The 23,124-nt window shown below is 37.3% G+C and overlaps 1 protein-coding gene across 1 annotated transcript in view; it reads left to right on the forward strand.

Annotated features, from left to right (window-relative positions):
* Nucleotides 1-23,124, forward strand: part of MAN2A1 (mannosidase alpha class 2A member 1) — a 166,056-nt gene that overhangs the window by 37,330 nt on the left and 105,602 nt on the right. The window contains exons 4-5 of the mRNA XM_077757165.1: nt 1,822-1,993; nt 20,880-21,007. Of these exons, the coding sequence (XP_077613291.1) occupies nt 1,822-1,993; nt 20,880-21,007 (300 nt within the window). The remainder of the gene's footprint in view (nt 1-1,821; nt 1,994-20,879; nt 21,008-23,124) is intronic.

The following is a 23,124-nucleotide window of genomic DNA, read 5'->3' on the forward strand; positions in this document are numbered from 1 at the left end:
TGTCTAATTGCTTTTTCTTACAAGGACCTATTGGATTATGACGCACCATCATGACCTTATTATACCTTAATCGCCTCTTCAAAGACCTTGTTTCCTTCTCAAAATTTAGATGTTAAAAATACCTTTTATTTCCTTTTTTAACTGCTTTGATTATAGAGACAGGGACAGGGTGATTGAAAACATGATGATGACGATGATAATATAGCAGCTAATATTTATCAAGTGCTATATTACATCCTAGGCTCATGTCTGAGCACTTGATGTTTTTTTTTTCTCTTGGGTGTTGGCATGGTCAGCAGCAAGTAAGAACATTCCCATTTAGGGGCAGATTGGATTTTCTTTGATTGTCCCTGGGAATCCAGAGGTGGATCTTGGCTTCGTGTGCCAGGACAGGAGTCCAGGTTTGTACCTTCCTCAAGCAAGATAAGATTCTTTGCAGATCACTGTTTGGTGAGATATCTTTGAGTTTTTTTGTTTTTTGTTATAATAGGTACAGGCTTTTCATTTCAACATGAAAAAGTTGAATTATGCAGGTACCATTCTTTGGTGACTTAAAAGTGCTTAAAAGTGCTCCAGATCAAGAAAGTCCTGTAAAGACCGTATTCCACTGCATTCCTGTTTGGCTTCTAACTGCATACTTGTCACTTTGTACATGATCAGTAAAGAACTCTAGAATGAATGGATAGATTTTAGTTAAAGCAAAAGGGAGAAATACAGTTAGAGTAGCAGTGTCCTTTTCAGAAGGTCATGCGTCATTGTCAAAATACTTGTATTGTCTTCTCTGCCCTAGCAGAATTTCATTTTTTTCTAGTCAAAATAGTATACTTCAACTATTAACTTAATTATAGACAAAAGAAGTAACCAGTTCACCCCTTGTATTTATTTTAGTCCTCCCACATATTTGAGTTTTGGAAAAAAAATAGAGCAGTAGTTTAGCCTGGATGTAGGGAAAACTCCTGTCTCTGTAAGATTTCATAGGTAAGAGATTATTCTCCCAAGGATCCACTAGGCTAGTAGATAGAATTGGTAGCTTTGTGTTTTTACCTCGGCCACTTGTCATGTTGCTTTAATACTCTGCTTAGATGGGGCTATGCTTAGATCTATGGGTCTTGTTAAAAATGTTTCTTTATAGTGAAATTACAAATATCTTTAGATAAAATTTCCAGGGTATATATATGTATACACTTGTGTTGTTTTATTAGTGTCAATCTGTGCTTCCAAAAAATGGAGTAATTTACAGCCTTTGGAAACTAATGCCTGTTCTTGGCAGAATTCTACTTCTCTGTATTCATAATAGTGCTGTTAATTAACTTATTGCTTTGATGCTGGGTTTTAGATATAGTTTGTACTTGGGATTTTCTTTTCCTTAGTTTAACTTACTAAAATGGGTAGGGAATTTCAGTTGTGGTATGAAATGATACACTTTTAATTCCATATGATGAGAATAGTACTGCCAACTTGTTAACGCTGTTCAGATTTTTAAAGTGAAAACAAATTCCTTAAATTAGAGATATATTGTATATAATTGAACTAGATACTATATTATGCATAAATAAATGCTTGCTTTCCTCAGGTCATTTGTCTCATTTTTTTTCATTTCTTTCTGACTTTGTACAGTTTTCAGAGTATTTCTGTCATCGCAGCGTTAGTGACTTTTTGAGTCTTATGTCCATTCAGATGGGATTTCACTACTTGAAACATTTGTGAAATTTGTAAATGTGTTTTCATATGAATGAAACAAAGGTGATGTAATGGAATGTGACTGAGTTGAAATCAGACATATGAATCAGACCTTTGTTGTATATTTGTGTCTTGGTTTAGGTTGGTTGAAGACTTTTGATGACTACTTTAGAGAGATGACTCAGTATATTTTTAATAACATGGTCATCAAGCTGAAAGAAGACTCGCGGAGGAAATTTATATGGTCTGAGATTTCTTACCTTTCAAAGTGGTGGGATGCTATAGATAAGCCAAAGAAGGATGCTGTTAAAAGGTTTGTTTTAAAACTGTTTTTTTTTTTTTTATTTTGCAATTTGGTAATATTCAGCATTAATTATACAGTGAAACAAGTGTTGAGTTTTTAGAAAGTGAAAATTCTTAACCTTATATCTGAAACTTAAAATAGTTCTTCAAATCTTTTTTTCTGCTTCTGATTCTGCTTCCTCTCTGGAAAAGTGACTTGAAACTTTTCTGTTGAAATCCTTATATTCCAACTTTGTCCCAGAAACTGAATTACTAGGTCAAAGGGGCTTAATATTTTAAATGTTTTTTTTTTTTTGAAATATATAATCAAAGTGACTGCTGGAAAGATTATTTCATAGTATTTTTCTGTTATCCATTTAGAAATGTACCAGTGTCCCTGCCTTTTTGCTACCAATACACTTTTTTTCCTAAAACTCTGACCAATTTTTGGTTGAAATATTTTAATTTGAATTTTTGATTACTGATAAGGTTTCATATTTTCTCATATATCCAGGCAAGTTTTTTGTGAATTGCTTAATGGTGTACTTTTCTTTTCACTGATTTGTAAGTTTATACACACATATGTCACCCCCTATTTTTCCTCAATTTATTTTCTTCTTAATTCTTAGGGTTTGGTATACATCAAAAATGTTGATGTAATCAAACAAATCAATCTGTTTTCATGATAGCTTTACTGTCACATTTTTTAAAAAGGTTTCCCCCAATCTAGAGGTCAGATAACTTGTCTTTTTCTTCTGCTCAGTTTAACTTTTTATCATTTCACTTTTTAAAATCCTGAAATTAATCTTTTAATGTGGTATGATGGGAGGTTCTGGTCCCCATGCCTCCCTCCCCTCTCTGCTCCCAAGAGCTTAAAGATTATCTTAGCACGCATTGCTGTCTTTTATTTAATATCATGTATAGAGCACTCACTGTTTAGTACCGGTTCTGATACTTCACCAATGGAAACTGTTAATCCTTGCAACAGTCCTCTGAAGTAGGTACAATGACTGTCCTCATTTTACAGATAAAGACCCTGGTCATCCAGGGTCACCCAGCCGGGATGTGCCACGCTGGTGTGCTATCTGGTGCAGCCTGTCCAGCCTGTCCAGCCCCGCAGGCTCCTCCCTCCCATGCTGTACTCTGCTGCGTCCCTGAGATTTAAAATGTCCTATTTTTTTCCTACTGATTTGAAGTGCTGTCTTTATTGTCTTTATATCTGCGCTGATTTCTGGGCTTTCTGACCTCTTTCCTAGACTTTTTCAGTCTGACTGCAACTGTGGTTTATGATTATGCTTCACTGACAGTTTAAAGTCTCCTCTTGTTTATTTTTTTCTAAAAATTCTTTTAATAAGCGACCACTTAATTTTCCTAAGAGCTTTAGAATTAATTATTAAAATCTTCCTACCCTACCAGAAAAAAAGAAAAGGATTTTGATGGAAACTGACACAAACACTTAACGATAATTTGGAGAGAATTGGTTTTCCATCATTATCCCTCAGGCCTTTTTTTTCTGGTAGGGAACAGCACTGAAAAACTTTTGTTAGTGACATACACACACAAAAGATGGGAACCTAATAAAGATCTAATAAAGATGCTAGTAGAGTTTTATGTATGTTAGATGACTAAGAAATACGTAAATGCTATAGTGAAAGACCAAAGTTTGTCTCTGCACATGGGTGTCAGCAAGGGTACAGATTGTGAGTTAGTGCAAAGGGGTAGAAAGTAAGTTATCTGAAGTCTGACTGAAAGTTGTTAAGCATATGTGGATGTGTATGAAGATAGACAGTGAACTGAGGTAGCTGGTAGACCTTGGAGAGGGTGTGTGTGTGACATATTCCTATGTGGCTGGCTTCAGCTACGTGCAGTTTTCTGCCTCCTGACTGTTTCTCAGGGACAAAATTTCACTTAAGCAATATAAAATTTGTTCCCTAATCAATCACTTTGGAACAATTTTTATTTCTAAAACCAAATTTAAAACCAAATTTTTTTAGCAGAAATGACTATACCTATTTTTTGCCTCTTTTCCCCTGTCAGCTTCCTTTTATTTTTATGTGTGTGTGGTTTTTTTAATTCAGTATCTAAGGGTTCATACATGATCTTTTGTTTGCTTATTAATTCATTTGTTGATTCATTCTACACCCTCTTTCTTGAACATCTGCTGTGGGGCAGAGACTACAAGGTTTGGGTACTCTCTGGCCAAGTGTTTCTTTTTCTTGATTGTAGTATCTTTCACCATTGACAAATAATTATCTTTTCTCCTTTTAAGAACTAAAAGTACTATTACTACCACTCACTTGTAGTTGTTTGTTTGGATTTACCTGATCTGTGGTGCCCTTTTTCCTTAAAAACAGGCAGTTTTAGAGTGGTAGTTCGAATGATTTGTCACTGGAACAAGGCTACCTGGATTCAAATCTTGGCAACTCCCATCTCACTGTGTGAACTTTGGGCATATTCCTTAACTTGAAGAGCCTCATTTTCTTCATTTGTCAAGTGGGGATAATATTGAAACCTTTTTTTTTTTTCAAGGATTGAATGAATACAAATAAATGCTTAGCATACTGCCTGGCATATTCTAAGTCCTTAAATATTGAAACCTCTTGTTATTTTAAATTTTATTTGCCACTTTGAGTATTTCTCTTGAACACTGAATATAGGTTTTAGTTCTGAAGTCATCATGAGAGTCTTCATCATAATTTTTAAATGTTTATTTATTTTGAGAGAATGTGCATGCATGTGCACAGGAGAGGGAGAGAGAGAGGGAGAGAGAGAGAGAATCCCAAGCAGGCTCTGCACTGTCAGCATGGAGCCTGACATGGGTCTCGATCTCACGAACTCTGAGATCATGCCCTGAGCCAACATCAAGAGTCAGACACTTAACTGACTGAGCCACCCAGGCACTACTACTCTTCATCTTTTAATAAAATAATTTAACTATAAAATTAATATATTATTAGTAAAGTTTTTTAATGTATTGCTTCAGTGAAGTTAACCTTCCCCAGCCTCACTTCCCTCTCAGATGTTAAAAATTTTATCCATAAAATTCCTAAATTTTCACTATGTATTTAGGTATGTGTATAACTTATTATTAAATTTTCTATATTTCATTTCAAACATCTTCAGCCTTTGTTTTCTGCTCTTATTTCTTAGTGTTTTTGTGTCCTTTGTTTTAGGATTAAATTTTCTAGTTACTGAGTCTTTTGCACATGCATTTCTAATTTCTTTGTCATATTTGCTGGGTTTGGGAGACTGTTTTTAAGGGTTCTTTTCTTTTCTCCTTCAGGTTCAATTCTCTGTGGTATGGAAAGTGTTCTTTTCTGGCTTTGAATGCTTGGTTTTAACTTTCTGTTTGTTTGTTTTTTGCCCTTTACTTCTGCATTCTTTATATTATACCCTGTCCAAGTATTTTCCTCCTTTTTATTTATTCTTAAGCAATAACAGATGTATCCACACCTGGAATTCGTCCCAAAACAGAGAGTGTACAGGGCTTTAAGTTCCTTCCTGTTCTAACTAAATACTTTTGTTTCCTTGTTGTGGGTGTAGTTAATCCTGGCTGGCCAGCATCCATTCCACCTGGTTTCCTTTTGGGAAATGGTCTCTCATACACATAAGTCAGATCCTCCATCTTCCTGCCTCAGGCCAGACAGACCAGCTTTGACCTGAGCTCAGCTGATGAACATAATATTTCCTAGAATCTGAATCTTCACTGAGTGAAGTGAGGGTGGAAAGATGGAAGCAGACATGGAGGGAAGGTTACAGGTCATCCCTCATGGCACTGGTGCATTCACAAGCTCTTCCTGCCCGGTGACATGGTCCCTGTGATCCCTGTAGCACGGCCTCTCATTTTCTTCCAGCGCTTCATTAAGCTTGGACTTTTAGTCCTAAGTTTTGCACGCCCAGGAGAGTCTCCCAATACAGAATCTCCCAATGCATTTGCTCTCCACAGTCAGCAGGTGTTGCTTGCAAACAAGAAAACTAGCTGATGCATTTCCCCTGCTCATATCCTTTTTGGAGAGCTGGATTCTGAAAGTCTGAATGAGCACCAGGGACCCAGCAGCTGGAAAATATGTCCGTGATACAAATCACACTGGCTGAGGGGAAGAGAGGAGCTGGGGATGTGGGAAGATGGGGAAATTTAAGTGTCTGCTCTTTGCTCAGCCCAGGATTGGCTTTCTTCATTTAGCATTTTTTTTTTTTTTATATATGACCTGTAAGCCAAGTAAGAGCTTTGGCCTGTCTGAAGGTTCTGCTTCATATGAGTATAAGGAAGAGTCCAGCCATGTCTGAAGGAAACTGGGCTTGTTGCCCGCTGCTTTCCGTAAGGTGAGGCCATGCTTGGTTCCTCCCAGTGTGGCTGCATTAGGAGCTGCCATCTGTATCAGTAAGGACCTTGGGGTGTAGAGACTTCTGTAGGAAGAGTCCTAAGGGAGAAGCGTGGGGACTCTGATTAGTGTCTGTCCCAAGATTCAGCTTTGCTTTTGTCCTTGGCCCTCCAACTTAGGGGTTGTTGCCCAAATCTCTCTGAGTCTTCTCTCTTTGTGATTTGGGATTCCCATGTTAGTTTCTCTTGTAGGGCAATTGCAAGTCTGTGCTTGAATGCTTTGTTTCACCTCCGCAGTACGTCAGAAATGCTGCCAGGTTTATGGCATGAGGGTAGTCCTCTTTACTAGGTTCTATCTGGATGCAAGTTTCTATCTCCTTTTTTTTTTCTCTTGGTCATTTTACTTAGGTTCAACTGTATGAAATTGCCAGAGTTTGACCATTTTTGATGTACAAAAATGTTCATTTCACATGATTCGACCTAATATTAAGAATAGAGAATGGTAAGATGTTGGGAGTGGGAATGCAAATTGGAATCTGTTGTCTTAACCTTCCTTTGAGAGATGCTCAATCTGTTGCCTTAACCTTCCTTTGAGAGGTGCTGTTTATCGCTTCTCGGCCTTTTGGCTAAGATCAAGTGGAGACATGCTATTTTGGCAATGGGAAATATTCTGGAATATAGGCCTGATCTTAACGATACCATTTTGCTTAAAGAATGTATTGTTTTATGGCAACAATAGGGCAGATGAGTTTTGTTTCTGATCATGCTTTGTCAGAGTTTTCTCTCTTCTTGCTATAATCTTTTGCTTTTATTCATTTATTACATTTATCTGTGGAAAGAGGGTAATAACATTTTTTCCTATTTACTTAAACATAACATTCTTAATACTCATTGCCTTAAATACATGTTTTTAGGGAAAAGTTGATAAATACATAGGTGTGCTTTCGTTATTTAAAATTCTGTGCTTGTCTTAAGTGGCATTACTGATAGAATTTTTTTTGACTGCTAGTATAAGGCTTATGCAGTGATTTATTTTTTCCTTTTTGAAGATGAGTCTATGGATTATATGTCTGTACCCAAATTTGAAAGCTAGCTGTTGCAGAACAGAACCTGTTAATTCCAGCAGAGTTCCATGTAAGCTTTTATTGTCCCTGAAGAATACCAATTGATTGTGGGAACTTAACAGAAACATAACTCAAATGATCCCATAATCTATTCTAGCAGTGACTTGTTTGATTCTTAACCCCTGTGGCAGCAGTATTCAGCTCTATAAGCTTTTAAAAATGAGAATCTAGTTAACTAAAGGGAGATCCATGCAAACAACATCTAGCTTTTTATTTTTTGTGTGTGATTCAGAGTAATTTAATCAATTATAGTCACGGTGCCTACTTGTAACACATAGCCAGTGCATTTAAAAGAAACTGCCTCCTGTTAAATAATCAGCACATTTTCTGTCTGTGCTTGTTTTATTTTTGAAAATGACTAGTATGTTAACATTCTTTTTACTTTTTAGTCTTCGTATTTTAAAATTTTTTTTAGCTAAATGCAGTTAAATACTGCATGATGTTTATAATAACATCAAAATGTGAATCCTTATTCAGAGTCAAGCAGCTGAAACATTAGCCTTAGCATTTTCTTTGACTAGCACCCAGCATATTACATATTCATTTTTCTTCTCTGAGCTCTGAGACATTAACACAGTTTTTACAGTGTATGTGCTCCTGCTGCTGAGACTGGTGTTCAGTGAAGAAGCCCCATGAACTGTTAGAACCTAGAATAGTTTGTGTGTTTACCAGAGTCTTGACCAGCTTCCCTGTGTGGATCTTTTGGTGTAAGATAAGGCTTCAGATGTATGCTGTGAGGAAGGGTACCATCAGTGCATTTTTATGGAGTTGCAGTTAATGAAGATATTTTGTCTTCATCACCTTGCTGCGTTTCATTGCTTTGCCAAGAATGCAAAATCTTTAATCTGTCTACCCTTCTTTGACATCATTTTTCCTAGGTTTATATTTAAGTGAACCTTCTACTCTAATTTCTTAACCCTCTGTTTGCTTATTGAAATCAGAGAAATGTTTGAGATAACGTTATTAAATAATACAAAGCCGAGCTTATTGATGTACATTTTGGGTTTCAGTTTCTAGAAAAATGTACCTTTAAAGTTCTTACACAGGTTAATTTATTACACATTTATACAGGTCAGATTTTACGGTTTTTGACCAAGGCTGCTGTAAAATTTGCAGAGCATTGAGAAGTTACTGTGTGTCTTGTGATGTTCAGAGTAAATTGCAGATTTGGATTGAGTTTAGAGCCTAAAGATACATAACATTTCATCAAAGGAATCAAAGCAGTTCACCAGTGTCTGAAAATAACTTTAGTGCTAATAGTTGAAGCAGCAGCATATGTGTATGTGTATTTGAAAAAGTATCTGTTCCTTCCCCACCCGCTCCTATCCCAGTTCATTTGCAGTGAGGCTGCTTTGCTTTACTTCCACCCCTCAGTCACTTCAGCTGGTAGCTTCTCTTTACCGGATGAATACTGGCAGAAGTCTCTAGTGACTTCTCAGCCACTCTGTCCATTGGATGCTTCCTTAGTCCTCCTGGGAGGACTCTTTGCAGCAGTGACACTGACCACTCCACTTTCATTGAAATTCTCCCCGTTTTTGTCTTCTGTGGCCCACATCTCTTTCTCACCTGTTTCTATTCCTGCTTTGCCGAGCATTTCTTTCTCATCTCTTCTGTTTCTTCCTCTGCTCACTTCTAAATGTCCCTTTTCTTGCCTGTGGGGTGGCATCCCTTGTTTTCCTCTTTACTTTGGAGGCTTATCCACACTGTTGTTTTAATTACTAGGTGTTTGGCTGCTTCCAGATCTAAAGCTCCAACCTCATCGTCTTTTCCCTATTTAATGATCATAGTAACCGCTAACACTTAATGTATACCAGGCATGTTGTAAGCACTTACATGTATTTTTTGAGTTGGTCCTATAGCTTTCTTATGAATTAAGATGACTTAGGTTTCCTTATGAGGAAACTGAGGCAGAGGTGTTAAGGGATGCACCTAGGGTCCTCCAGCTAATAAGTATGGCATGAGGACCAGAGCCAGGCAACCTTGCCCTGGAACGAGTGCTCTGAACTTTCCATCTGTCCTTCAGGCTACATCCAGTCCGTCCCTAAGCATTGTAAGTTGTACCTCTTAAGTATTTTTGTGTTCTGCACCCAACTCCATCCCTGCTACTCTGTTTTCTGCTGTTACGAAAACCTCCACCTGGTCTTCCAGTTTCTAGCTGTGCCTCCTCCAGGTGTCCTCCATTTCACCAAGAGTTAGGTTTCTAATATGATTCTATCCATGTCACTTCTTGGCTTTAAAATGCTTCAGTGACACTGCAGTGTCAAAAGGTACAGACTTGTCTGCTCTGTCTGGAACACACTGGCTTCTGCTCTCTGATTCTTCCCTGCTTGTCCCCCCTTACCTTCCATCACTTAGCCCTGCAGAGCCATGTGGGTGTCCTCAGACTCATGCTATTCCTTGCTTAGGAATTTGCCTGTGAGTTTAGCTTAGAGGTTGTTTTTTCTTTTCCCCCTTTTGTGCACTGGATAATCTCAGTCTTACTCATTTTTCAGGAGTCAGCTGAGATAATATCTTACTATCTTATTTGCAAAGTCTTTCCTTATTTACTCCATCCTTCATTCAGTAAATATTTCCTGTGCTAGACCTCAGGGCTATAGGTGATCAGTAAGACAGACCTGATCCCAGTCTTCAAGGTAGAGCAGGGAAGACATGTAATTAAATACAGTATTACAATCAGGATGTTTCCTTCTATGGAAGCATGAAGGGGGTCTTGGAAGGCTTCCTGAAGCAGTTGGTATTCAAGCTGAAACCTGAAAGGCAGTTAGAATTACCCAGGTATGTAGGAAGTAGCTGAGGGTGGGGAAGGAATTCCAGGTTATGAGAAGAGAATTGTGATTATGGGCCAGGGATTAGCAGGAGTTTGGCATGTCCAAACACCTGGAAGCATTTATGACGCTGCAGCAGTGTGGAGGAAGGTGAGTGTGCTTAGGCTGGCTAATGTACAGTCATCAAGGGGGTGCAGATTATAACTACTCCAAGATTCTGTCCCCAACCTTTTAGGATGGCCAAAATCAAAAAGACTTCCAACACCAAGAGTTGACAAAGAAGGTGCAACAATTGGAACTCCTCTGTTGCTAATGGGAATAAAAAACAGGACAACTGCTCTCTGAAAGCCACCAGAATTTTCCAAAGTCAAATATACATCATGTGACCTAGGAGCCCCCTCCCAGGAATTTATCTAAGGGAAATGAAAACATATTCACCAAAAGACTTGTCCATACATTTTCATAGCAGAATATTTCATAGTAACTTCAAACTGGAAACTGTTCAGATGGCCATCAACAAGATAATACATGAAAAAATTGTGGCATATTTGTGCAATGGAATAGTCCTCAGCAATGAAAAATAATGGATTACCGAGATGCATAGTAATATGGAAGAATCTAAAGAACATATTAAGCAAAAGAAAAAAAAGCCTGACACAGAGAAGTTAAGAGTGTATGATTTTTATGAAGTGTAAGAGTAGCTAAGCTAATTTATTGTGATTGAAATCATGAAGTAAGAATGTCTTTATTTGGGGGGGCAGTTGAGGTAGGAAATAATGGGAAAGAGGCATGAAGGAACTCTCTGAGTTAATGGTAATAGTCCATATCTTGTTTTGGATGGTAATTGCAGGGATATAAACAGTTTTCAAAGCTGATCAGACTAAACACAAGTATATTGTGTGTTGTTGTCTCAATTAAAAGACCTTTAGAAAACACAGTGCAGCCCTAAACATATTGATAGGTCTATTTATTAACATGGAAAGAAAGGTTGCTCATGGCATAGTATTAAGTAAAATAAGTTGGTTATAAACTGTACCTACCACAACCTCTTAATGTGTTTATAGAAAGATATTTTGATTTTGAAATTTTATTCTTTAACATTTTATGTGTTTTCTGATTCAATTTGAATGAGCATTTTATTAATTTTATTTTGGAAAATGAAAAAATGAAGTCATATTTACTATACAGTGAAATATTTAAAGAATAGCCTCTTTTCTTTTTTTTAAGTTTTTATTTAAATTCCAGCAACTAACATAAAGTATAATATTAGTTTCAGGTATACAGTTTAATGACTTAACACTAATATACAAGACCCAGTGCTCATCACAGTGGCTTAATCCCCATCACCTATTTAACCCATCCCCTCACCCTTATCCCCTCTGGTAACCAACAGTTTGTTCTCTACAGTTAAGAATCTTGTTTCTTGGTTTGTCTCTCCCTTTTTTCCCTCCATGATCATTTGTTTCTTAAATTCCACGTATGAGTGAAATCATATGCTATTTGTCTTTCTCTGACTAATTTTGCTTAATATAATACTCTCTGGCTCCATCCATGTTGTTGCAGATGTCAAGATTTCATTCTTTTTATAACATATCTTCTTTTTCCATTTATCAGTCTATAGACATTTAGACTTTTTCCATAAATGGCTATCGTTGATGATGCTGGTATAAACATCGGGGTGCATGTATTTCTTTGGATTGGTATTTTTGTGTCCTTTGGGTAAAAATACTTAGTGCAATTGCTGGGTCATAGGGTAGTTCAATTTTGAATTTCTTCAGGAACTTCCATACTGTTTTTCACAGTGGCTACACCAGTTTGCATAAAGAACATCCTCTTATTAAAACTTTATAGAAATGATTAATTGAGCCATCAAATATGGGAAATAGTCTTAAAATTTCATGACCATTTTATGCTATGCATGTGTTAGTTTTCAATGCTTAGGAGAAATCAGGGTATAACATTTATAGTTTAGAAAAAAGTTTTCACATAATTAATGTTTTAATGTAAGTCTAAGTATATGCAGGTTACACAATGAGGGGTAAGAGAGAAACCACCCCTGTCTCCATGTCCTCTAGTTCTTCCCATGGGGCACTGCTGCTGTGAACAAACTCTTACTTTCTAGATATGCATGAAAATATACGTGTATATACATATGTACAAAGACATATGCATGTGTATTATGCAAATGACAGCATGCTGTGCACATTGTACTGATTTTTTGTATGAGGCTTTTTTTTATTGTGCTAAAATATTCATAACGTAAAATTTACCACTTTAGTGATGTTATGTGTACCAGTTAGTAGCATTAAGTCCATTCACGTTGCTGTGCAGCCATAACTATCATATGTCTCTAGAACTTTTTCATCATCTCACACTGTAACTGTGTACCTGTTAAGCAATCACTTGCTGTTCACCTTCACCCCAGCCCTTGGCAGCCACCATTTTACTTTCTGTTTCTTTAAGTTTCCCTACTTTAGGTACCTCATAAGTGGAATCATACAGTGTGTGTCTTACTGTGTCTGGCTTTGATTTCACTTAGCATAAAGTCTTCAAGTTTCATCCGTATTGAACGTGTCAGAATTCCCTTCTTTTTAAGGCTGAATAAGGATAATTCATTGCATGATAAACCACATTTTGTTTATCCATTCATCCATCAATGGACATTTGGGTTCCTTCTTTTTTTTTTTTTTTAAGTTTATTTACATATTTTGAGAGAGACGGGTAGAGAGAATCCCAGGCAGGCTCTGAGCAGGGCTGCAACTCACAAACCATGAGATCGTGCCCTGAGCCAAAACTAAGAGTTTGGCTCATGGTATAGTCAGCTTAAGTGATTGAGCCACCAGGTGCCCCTGGGTTGTTTCTACCTTTTGGCTATACAAATACATTTATCAGTCTATGGACATTTGAACATACAAATGTCTGTTCAAGTCTCTACATTTAATTCTTTTGTGTATATATCCAGAAGTGGAATTACTACATCATGTAGTAAAATCCTATGTTTAAATTTTTGCATGTCTCCCATGTTGTTTCCCTCAGCAGTTGCTACCCATAATGTACAAGGTTTCCAGTTACTCCACATCCTCATCAGAATCTGTTTGCTGTATTTTTTTGTTTGTTTGTTTTCATGTTTAATGTCCATCCTAATGTGTATTATATCATGCTTTTTAACCTTAGTATCTTGGAGAACCTTTCAGGAAAGAAGAGTCCTTCCTCCCCCCTCTTTTTTGTGTTTATTTATTGATTTATTGAAATTTTTAAAAAATGTTTATTTTTGAGAGAAAGAGAGAGACAGAATGTGACTTGGAGAGAGGCAGAGAGAGAGGGAGACAGAGAATCCGAAGCAGGCTCCAGGCTCTGAGCTGTCAACACAGAGCCCGACATGGGGTTTGAACTCACAAACTGTGAGATCATGACCCAAGCTAAAGTCAGATGGGTAACCAACTGAGCTACCCAGATGCCCCTAATGTTTATTTATTTTTGAGGGGAGGGGGCAGAGAGAGAGAGAGAATCCCAAGCAGGCTCCATGCTGACAGCAAAGAGCCATATGTGGGACTTAAACTCATGAACTGTGAGATCATGACCTTTGCTGAAGTCATATACTTAACCGACTGAGCCACCTAGGTGCTCCAGAAGAGCCCTTTTTTTTTTAAAGCTGGTATGAAAATCTATTTTATCAGTGGGACTTAATTTCTTTAACTCTTTCCATTGGATACCCATATAGTTTTGTTTCTTGTCTTTTAAGAATGTATCTTTATATGTAGTGTATATAATGCTTTTGTTTATTTTTATATTTGAAAATATTTCTTGACTTACTCTTAATGAACATGTATAAAAGTATATATGCATTTTAAAATTTGATAGTTATTGCCAGCACTAACTGGCATTTCCATATGTCCTTGATGTCATAGGGTGTTACACAACTCTTTGTTCTTTCCAATGTGATAAGTAAATGTGGCAACTCACTGAAGTTGTAATTTGCACTTCCTTACGAGTAAGGCTAAATTTCTTTTCACTTTAGGGAAAGAGATTTCTGAATTTCATGCTTCACATTCTTTGTTCACCTGTCTTTTGAGTTTTTGGTCCCTTTTCTAAAATGAACCCTGAGTGGCAAATGTTGAACAGACTGAGGGGACTCCCGTCTTCATGGAGCTTACAGTCTGTTGATGGAGAAAGACAGTAAATGTACAGTGTATAATTTGATTTTGTGCTAAATGCTATGAAAGAAAATTGAGGGATTTTATGTTAGATGGGATGGGATATGGTAGCTAGGAAGGACTCCCAGTGGATGTGTAAGAGCTGGTGAGGCAGATGTTTTGTCGGGGTGGAAGGGGGATGGTATTCCAGGCACAGAGAGAACATGGACAATGAACTGAAAGAAGGAGTATGGCTGGAATGAAGAGAGGAAGAAATGATGAGAGAGAACTGATTTGTGTTCTGTGCCTCATGTATTAAATCTTTAAAGATAGGCATCAACAATATTCACAAGTATGTGATGAATTTCCTCAATTATTTCTATATGAGGAAACAGATTTTACAGGGGCACCTGGGTGGCTGAGTCAGTTAAGTGACTGACTTCGGCTTGGGTCATGGTCTCACAGTTTATGAGTTCGAGGCCCACATTGGGCTCCCTGCTGACAGCTCAGAGCCTGGAGCCTGCTTTGGATTCTGTGTCTCCCTCTCTCTCTGCACCCCCCCCCGCCCCCCTGCTTGTTCTCTCTTTCTCTCTCTCTCAAAAATAAATAAACTTTAAAAAAAACACAGATTTTACTTTTCTCCTCTTATTAGGTACTTCCCATAAAAGGCATACGAATCAGGCAAATGATAAGCAAATGTTTTATATTTTTAGGGTATTAATTGATTCATTGGGAGCCTCCATCTTTTTGAATTTTCCACTTAACTAAATTTTTATTTAAGAGTGAATCCCTTTACATCATCTTGTATTATTTCATATTTCCCCAGATGTATGATTACAAATTCAGCTCATTTTCTCATGTGAAATTAATTTGTGATTCTTTGAAGCTTGCTAAATGATGCATTTTTTACTACCAAGTTATCTGTAACAATTTCTGCATTGGGGAAAAAGCTCTTTGAGTCTATCCTTCTGTGTGTGACCAAATTCCAAATGTGTGTTGAGTCTACATAGGGGAAAAAGTGACACTCTGAGAAAATGATTTGCAGCTTCATGTCCTTGGCAAGTACATTTTTAGGTATAAATTCTGCATCTTAGGCAAAGTGAGCCATGACAGATAGGCCCAGCCTAATTTTGATCAGTTATTTTGTTAAGCTTTTTATACCAAATTCCTAAGCAGTGAAATGGTAGAAACATAGAAATGTGTAATGCCATTACCAGTAGCTACAAGTCAGCCATGTAAAGGAGTGAAACAGGGGTGTTGTTAATTTTTAAAGTTAGTGCCTGGTTTCCTGTTTTCTAGATTTGCTGTGCGTATATGCTCTTTTCTTTCCTTCCCTTTTCCTGTCTTTTCCCTTTTGCTTCTAGATCTCATGTTTATTAGGAAACATGAGGAAAAATTGTACACACAAAAAATTTACCAGAAGCCAGTTTCTTGGCAGAAACTAAGCAATAGATCCTATGGAGTGAGCATATCTTTCTTGATTTTGTATTCCCCTAGTGCAGAGAAGTAGCTCAGTTGATGCTTGTTGAATATGGAGTGCATGGAAATGCAGGTGCATATTGGAAGCACCTGTATTTGTTCTAAGTAACTTTTTCTGTAGTTATAGATATTTCCTGTTATGTGATTAAAAGAAATTATTAAAGTCTCAAATGTAAAGTTGGAGTCCATCTTTATTTTCATCATGTTGCTAACAGTAGCAGTTTTAAATACAGTACTTTTTTGTAGACTAACATAGTTTTCCTGTTACTGTTCATAAATATTTTTCTAGGGTGTCTAGGTGGCTCAGTCGGTTAAGTGTTGACTCTTGATTTCAGCTCAGGTCATGATCTCATGGTTTGTGGGTTCAAGCCTCACGTTGGGCTCTGAGTTGACAGTGCAGAGCCTGCTTGGGATTCTCTCTCTCCTTCTCTCTCTGCCCCTCCTCCACTTGCATGCTCGCTCGCTCTCTCTCTCTCTCTCTCTCTCAAATAAATAAACCAAAAAAAATTAAAAACCCCATTTTTGTAAGTATTTTCTGAAGTGTTGTTTCTGTAGACTGTCAGTCCTACTTTTTGTACTTGTTACTGAATGATGATGGTCATTGCTGTGTTTCTCAATCATTAGGTTAATGATATCCTCATGTTTCTTTGGATCTTTTTGTTTTTCCATTGTTTGTGAGATACTAAGTACTTAATAGTAGCTTATATTGTAGAATATAGGCATATACATGTCAATTTCTTGCATCTCTCCTGCAATTTCTGTGTGTGGGTTTTTATTTTGGTTTAGTTTGGGGTTTTGGTTTAACTGGTCAAGTGGCGAGTGTTTTTGCCTAACAAAGTGAATATTTTATATCAAACCAGACCTTCTTGCCTGTAAGAATCCTCTGGTTTAAAAATCCTCTGGTTTACCATTCTTTTGTCAAGAGTAGGAGAGACAGGCAGTTCAATGAAACAGGAGGACTCACCAGCCGGAGTATTTGGCCAGGTGTCTAGTCATTGTTATATTGCTTCATAGTTTACATCATGTTGCTTTTTTGTCCATTTGGTTTTTGTTCTACTCCATCAGAGAAAGTATCCTAAGAAAAACTAACACCTGTGTTCTATCCTGGCCTGCTAGTACAACATCATTCATGCCTGTTGTGACCTATTCATGTGATCTTTCTTAAAATCCTATGTGAGCCTATTTCAAATTTCAGTCTTTTTTATGAGGTTGTTTTAAAGCCCTCTGACTGAAGCTTTTATAAATAAAACCGTAGCCCATTCTTTTCCACTAACTTAATTTGCTATTTTAATAGTATAAATATTTTATTTTTTTAAATGTTTATTTATTTTGAGAGAGTGTGAGCCTGAGCAGGGGAGTGGTAGAATGAAAGAGAGAATCCTAACCAGGCTGCACACTCAGCGCAGAGCCTGACTTGGGGGCTCGATCTCACAAACCGAATCCCCTGAGATCGTGACCTGAGCTGAAGTTAAGAGTGGGATGCTTAACAGACTGAGCCACCCAGTCATCCCAATAATATAAATATTTTAAAAATAGATTTCTCAGCTTTATGTTCTGACCCACGAAGTGTCTATTTATTAGTGAGCCAGTTACATGGTAGGTTTTTAACTATAAAAATGGCTTTTACCAAGTAGAAGGGCAGGTTGCACCTCATCACTGTTTCCTAGAATGTTTCAGGCTATTTTCACAGATTCTTTTGATCTTTAACGTTTCCTATTGCCTCTGTTTTTTGTTGTTCTTTTTTTAAATTTCCCGTCTGCTTGGTCCTTGACTTTCCTTTTGATTGTTTTCTCCTGACTTCCTATCCTTCTCTGCTTCCTCTTTGTTTTAATCCCCTCAAGCTTAATTTTTATATTGGCCTCTTTTCCTCAACTTTTCTTTTTCAGTTAGCTCCTTTTAGATGTCTCACTGTCATGTCAAACAGCCTTATCCAAATTTACATTTATGACCGCAAAGTGGCTTTTCAACTGCACTGCGTGTATAACACTGCCATGCCTTTAGACACCAGGAATTAATAACCCCAAGCCATATGTGCTGTAATCCTCTCTCCTATCACCCCAGATTTCCTAATTCCCATTGATTTTTCATGAAAACGCCTCCTCTCTTTCTCCTCTTCCATATTTCCTAGCACTTTCGTTTTCTGGGTCATACCACCTCATAACTAGATTACCCCTCAGACCCCTTTCCACCTGGCCCTCTGCTGTCCAGTTTATTTTGCATATGTTTCCGAGTGTCATCTAATGTAAAACTTTCTGTAAATAATGGACTTTGAGCTGAGAACCTCATTCACACATCCCTCTTTTATCTCACAACTATCAGAGTGACTGTTTATGTGCCAAACACGCTTCTCAGGGCTGGGTGTGAGGGAACAAAACAGCATGTCCTGGTCCATGCTCTCTGGGAACCTATGTTGTGTTCTAATGGTGGGTGGGGTTGAAGAGGGAGAGAGCGGAGACATGGAAATGAACAAGGTAATTCTGGTTTGTCATGGAGTGTGGTGGTACGGTAGGAGTATTTTTGGGTTAGGTGCTAAGGCAGACTTCTCTGGGTAGGTTTTATTTGAGCAAAAACATGAGGATCATTGGGACCAGTCAGGTTGGGAAAAATAAGAGAGAATAAAATAAATAGGTAAGAAAATACTGGAAAACATTTTAATGCATGGGAGGCTTTCCATACCTTCCCATCCCAGAATGAAGTCACGAGACAGTGTTTAAGTTAACCACTGCGTTCAGGGGCACGTAGGGGGGCTCAGTCGGTTATGCGTCCGACTTTGGCTCAGGGTTTGTGGGTTCAGGCCCCGTGTCAGGCTCTGTACTGACAGCTCAGAGTTTGGAGCCTGCTTCTAATTCTGTATTTTCCTATCTCTCTCTGTTCCTCCCCTGCTCATGCTCTGTGTGTGTCTCTCTCAAAAATAAATAAACATTAAGAAAAAAGGTAACTTGTGTTCAGATAAGAACTTAATACTCGATTAAAGTAGCATCTGGGGCATCAAAGCAAAGGGAAAGGGATAGGTTGTTTACAAATAGACCTGGGGAAATTTGTTGCTGTATATAGTAGGTGTGAGTCTTTGCTCAGTTAGCTGTTTCTTGGAGCCCATTCATGCCTATGGGACGGGAATTATGTAGCAAAATAAAACTGATATAGATGAAAAATTCCATCATTGGAGTGATTTGTTTTTTCTTTTTAACTTTTAGATTTCTTAATCTGTTATTTCTATTCTCTCTTCAGAAGCAGCAAAGACTTTGTTTTGACCAGTTTATTTCTGAAATTTTCCAAAAGTTCTGTTTACTGGAATACTGAGATAAGAAGTCACAATTCTATATTTGATGGCCAGAGATTAAATCCCAAATCTGTCCTGACATCTCAGGCTTCCAAGTCCTGGCCATAAGACCTAAGAGCTGGATCTGGGCCAGAGCCTCCAGAGTGTGGCTAAATCCGGCAGTGGCCAGGAAGATAAGAAAGAGAACTGACTGGAAGTAGTTTGACAGTAAGAGCAGGACAAAATACCCTTGGATTTAGTTGTGTTCATAAAGAAGTGCATTTTTTAAAAATTTCCAGCATTTTTTTATCATGAGTTCTTGATTTGGGCCTGTGAGAATCTGAGGTTTGATTGGACATTTGTTATTTTAGACACTCTAATGAGCTATCACAGTCTCTATGTGAAATGTTGGTGAGTCTCATGGCAGTACAGATTAAATTAACATTTAAAAAATTTTATGCAAGGAATTATTCATTCATTTTAATTATTTAATTATTTTTTAAAATGTTTTCGATAGAGAGCATGAACGGGGGAGGTGCAGAGTGAGAGGGAGACAGAGAATCTGAAGCAGGCTCCTCACTGACAGCAGAGAGCTTGATGTGGGGCTTGGATTCCCGAGCCGTGAGATCACAGCCTGAGCTGTGAGATCACGGCCCGAGCTGAAGTTGTACACTCAACCAACTGAGCCTGGCTGCCCATTCATTCGTTTTTAAAAATTGTGTCCGTTATCCATTCTGTCATTGATTATATGATTATGCATATATTTGAAAAAAATCAGATATTGCGTTAATGCTATGGGTTCTGTTATAGGCTTTATAGGAAAATGTTTGTCTTTTATCTCTGGTCTGCTTCAACTAAATTTGGCTTGGTACTTGACTATTAGTGGTAGGTATCCAATGACTATATCCTTATTAAAGCTGCTGCTTTTTTCTGAATTTTACACTGTTTTTCAAACCATGGTACTGTAGACTGACAAGTCTGTGACATTTAAGGTGTTTGCTTAAATTCTTGACTTCTGTACTTCCTCAGGTACTTCTTCAAATTTTTAGTCATCTATGATTTTTTTTCTTGGAGAAAGGTATCATCTTGTAACAATTCAGTTGCTCTAGGGTTGGGAATCTAGTTACCTTGTATGACATTATGGCAAAGGAGTACCCAGTGGACAGATAATGGTAATGTTAGAGCTTTTCACTCAATAATGTAAAATAAACTATACAGACTGCATTTTAACTGAATCTGGAGCAAAGTGCTTTATAATGTTTTCTGTACTCCCAGAAGCATGTGATATTTACCAGCTTTACCTTTATTATTATTATTATTATTACTTTTGTGTAGTTTGCAAGACTGGCTTAACCAGTGTCAGAAGGACTAAAATAAATATTGATTTTTTTCAATATAGATGTATTGAAACAAATACATGCTTAAAATGACAGTCCTTCAATAAACAGTTATTCAGTATATACTACATAAAAAGCACTTCGCGAGCTGCTTTTCAAGATTCAGAAATGAGTCATGTGTATCTCCTGACATCCAGTTCTTTGAAGTTGTCTGGGAGATTATAACCTTATGAAAAGGAACTTCCAAAGTGACCTGCAGTGGCTTTGCCTAGGGTAGTGGGCGGGGGACGTGTCACCACAGACACTTTATTAAGAATGTTTTATCACCAGGATCCCATAGTTGAAATTTATTCCCTGATTTAAAAAAATTTTTTAGTAACTAATATAAATCCTGGTTATACTTACTTAAGGGCTGTCCCTAATGTTTATGTGGTTTTAAATCTTTTATTTGAACTTCTCTTGTATGTTACTATAAACTCCTATATTATTTTCTCTCTAGTTTGCTACAAAATGGTCAGTTTGAAATTGTGACAGGTGGCTGGGTTATGCCTGATGAAGCTGGTTCACATTATTTTGCCTTAATTGACCAACTAATTGAAGGACATCAGTGGCTGGAAAAAAATCTAGGTATGTATTAATGTCTTTCTCCTTCATTTGGATGACTTTGGGCAATTAATTCGGGGGAACATAAGATGAGGCTCCATTTTATTATTTTAAAATAACCAGTTTTCCTGGTATTTTTTAAATCCCTCATTAATTTATGATGTTTATTTGGTCATAAGCTAAGTTGCATAAATATAATATGGTTACTTTTAGGGTCATCTGCTTTGTAATCTATTATTTTATGTATTATTCTTATTAATTTTAGAATAATTTTTTATAACAATATCCCCCTGGGGTTTTAATTTTATATTAGTTAAAACTGTTAGAAGAGGCAAGTGTCTAACTTACTTGCCTAAGAAGAAAAAGCAAAAGAAGAATGAAAGGAAGGTATTAGTTTTATTGAGAATTACAGAGATATGGTAACTTAAGGTATGGTTGGATCCGGGGAACTCAAATTATGTTGTCTAGGTACTGTCTCTTCTGGTTGTGCTTATTTTTGCATGGCTTCAGTCTTCTTCTGGCTCTCTCCACATGGTGAGTAAAATGGCCATAGGCAGCTAGGACTCTACTCTGCCTAGCCGAACCAGGAGAAGTTTTTCTTAACACCTTATCTAATTGGCCCACTTTTGATTAAGTGCATAACTCTGAGCCAGTTTCTGTGGCTAGAGGCATAAGAGCTGAAATCACCAAGGGCTAGTCAGCTTATTGGAAATGGTCATGGGAGAGAGGGGTTTATTGAAGGCAGGGTCAGCCTCACCTGAGCCATGTGAATGGGTCGTCCATGAAAGAATCCAATTCCCATAAGAAGTGGGGAAGAGAATACTGCACTGATAAAATCAGATGCCCACTATAATTTGTAAGAACATGGGGCTCATTTAAAGCTTTGCAGTCTCTAATATTTGCATGCTGCAACATGGTATGTAAATTCTCTTCAAATATTCAAATAGTATCTTAGTACAGTTGTGTAGCACTTAGGAAATCCAAGTCCCCAGACACTAGCCAAGGGCAAACCTTCCAAGCAAGACTTTTCTAAAGATAGCACTGCCATCTTCTCTCTTTCCTGCATAGGCATGATATGTGCAACTTAACTCTAATGATGATAGCAATCACACCAACAATATGGCAAAAGAAAAAAATAGAGTAAATATACAGATATGCTAATAATTGGTAGATCAGGTTGAGAAATTTATATAGGACTTCTTCATGTGATGCCTATACCTTTTCTTTAAGTGTGAATTCTTCCAAAATAAAAATAAAGAATTAATGGGGGTGGCAGGGATTTTAGCTGAATAATGTGTTGTTTGGAAACACCACCTCTGTTTCTCCATTTTTCAGTTGATGGGCATTTAGATTATTCCCATTTTTGGCTGCTGTGAATAGTGCTGGTATACACACTTGTGTAACTTTTTATGAGGACGTATGTTTTCTTTTCTTTGGGGTACGTACCTAGAACGGAAGTGCTGGGTCATAGGGTAGCATGCTGTGTTAAGCATTTTGAGGAGCTGCCTGATTGTTTTCCAAGATGGCTGTACCATTTTACATTCCCACTAGCAGTGTATGAGGGTTCTCATTTCTCCACGTCTGCAACAGCATTTGTAACTGTCTTTTTTATTTTAGCCATGCTAGTGAGTGTGAAAAGGTACCTCATTATGGCTTTGATTTGCATTTCCCTAAAATCTAATGATGTTAAGCATTTTTTCACCTTGTATTGGCTGTTTGTATATCTTCTTTGGAAAACCTACTACTTTGTTTATTCAAAGTATTTGCTATTTTTACAGTTGGGTTCTTTGTCTTTTTATTGTTGACTTGTAAAAGTTCTTTATATATTCTCGATACAAGTTTCTTGTCAGACATTGATTTGCACGTACTTTTTTCCATTCTGTGGGTTGTTTTTCAGTTTCATGAAGGTGTCCTTTGATGCACAAAGGTTTTAATTTTGATGAAGTCCAGTTTATTTTTTCTTTTGTCACTTGTGTTTTGATGTCATAACCAAGAAGTCATTATCTAATCCATGGTCAGGAGCTCTGTGGTTTTTTTCTTAGAAATTTTATGGTTTTAGCTCTTACATTTAGGTAATGAACACATTTGAGAATATGAAGTTTCTTCTAGTAGCTTTGGCTGCATCTTGTAAATTCATTTTT

This window comes from Crocuta crocuta, unplaced genomic scaffold (assembly GCF_008692635.1).
Source record: "Crocuta crocuta isolate KB4526 unplaced genomic scaffold, BGI_CrCroc_1.0 scaffold131, whole genome shotgun sequence".
Lineage (NCBI taxonomy): Eukaryota > Metazoa > Chordata > Mammalia > Carnivora > Hyaenidae > Crocuta > Crocuta crocuta.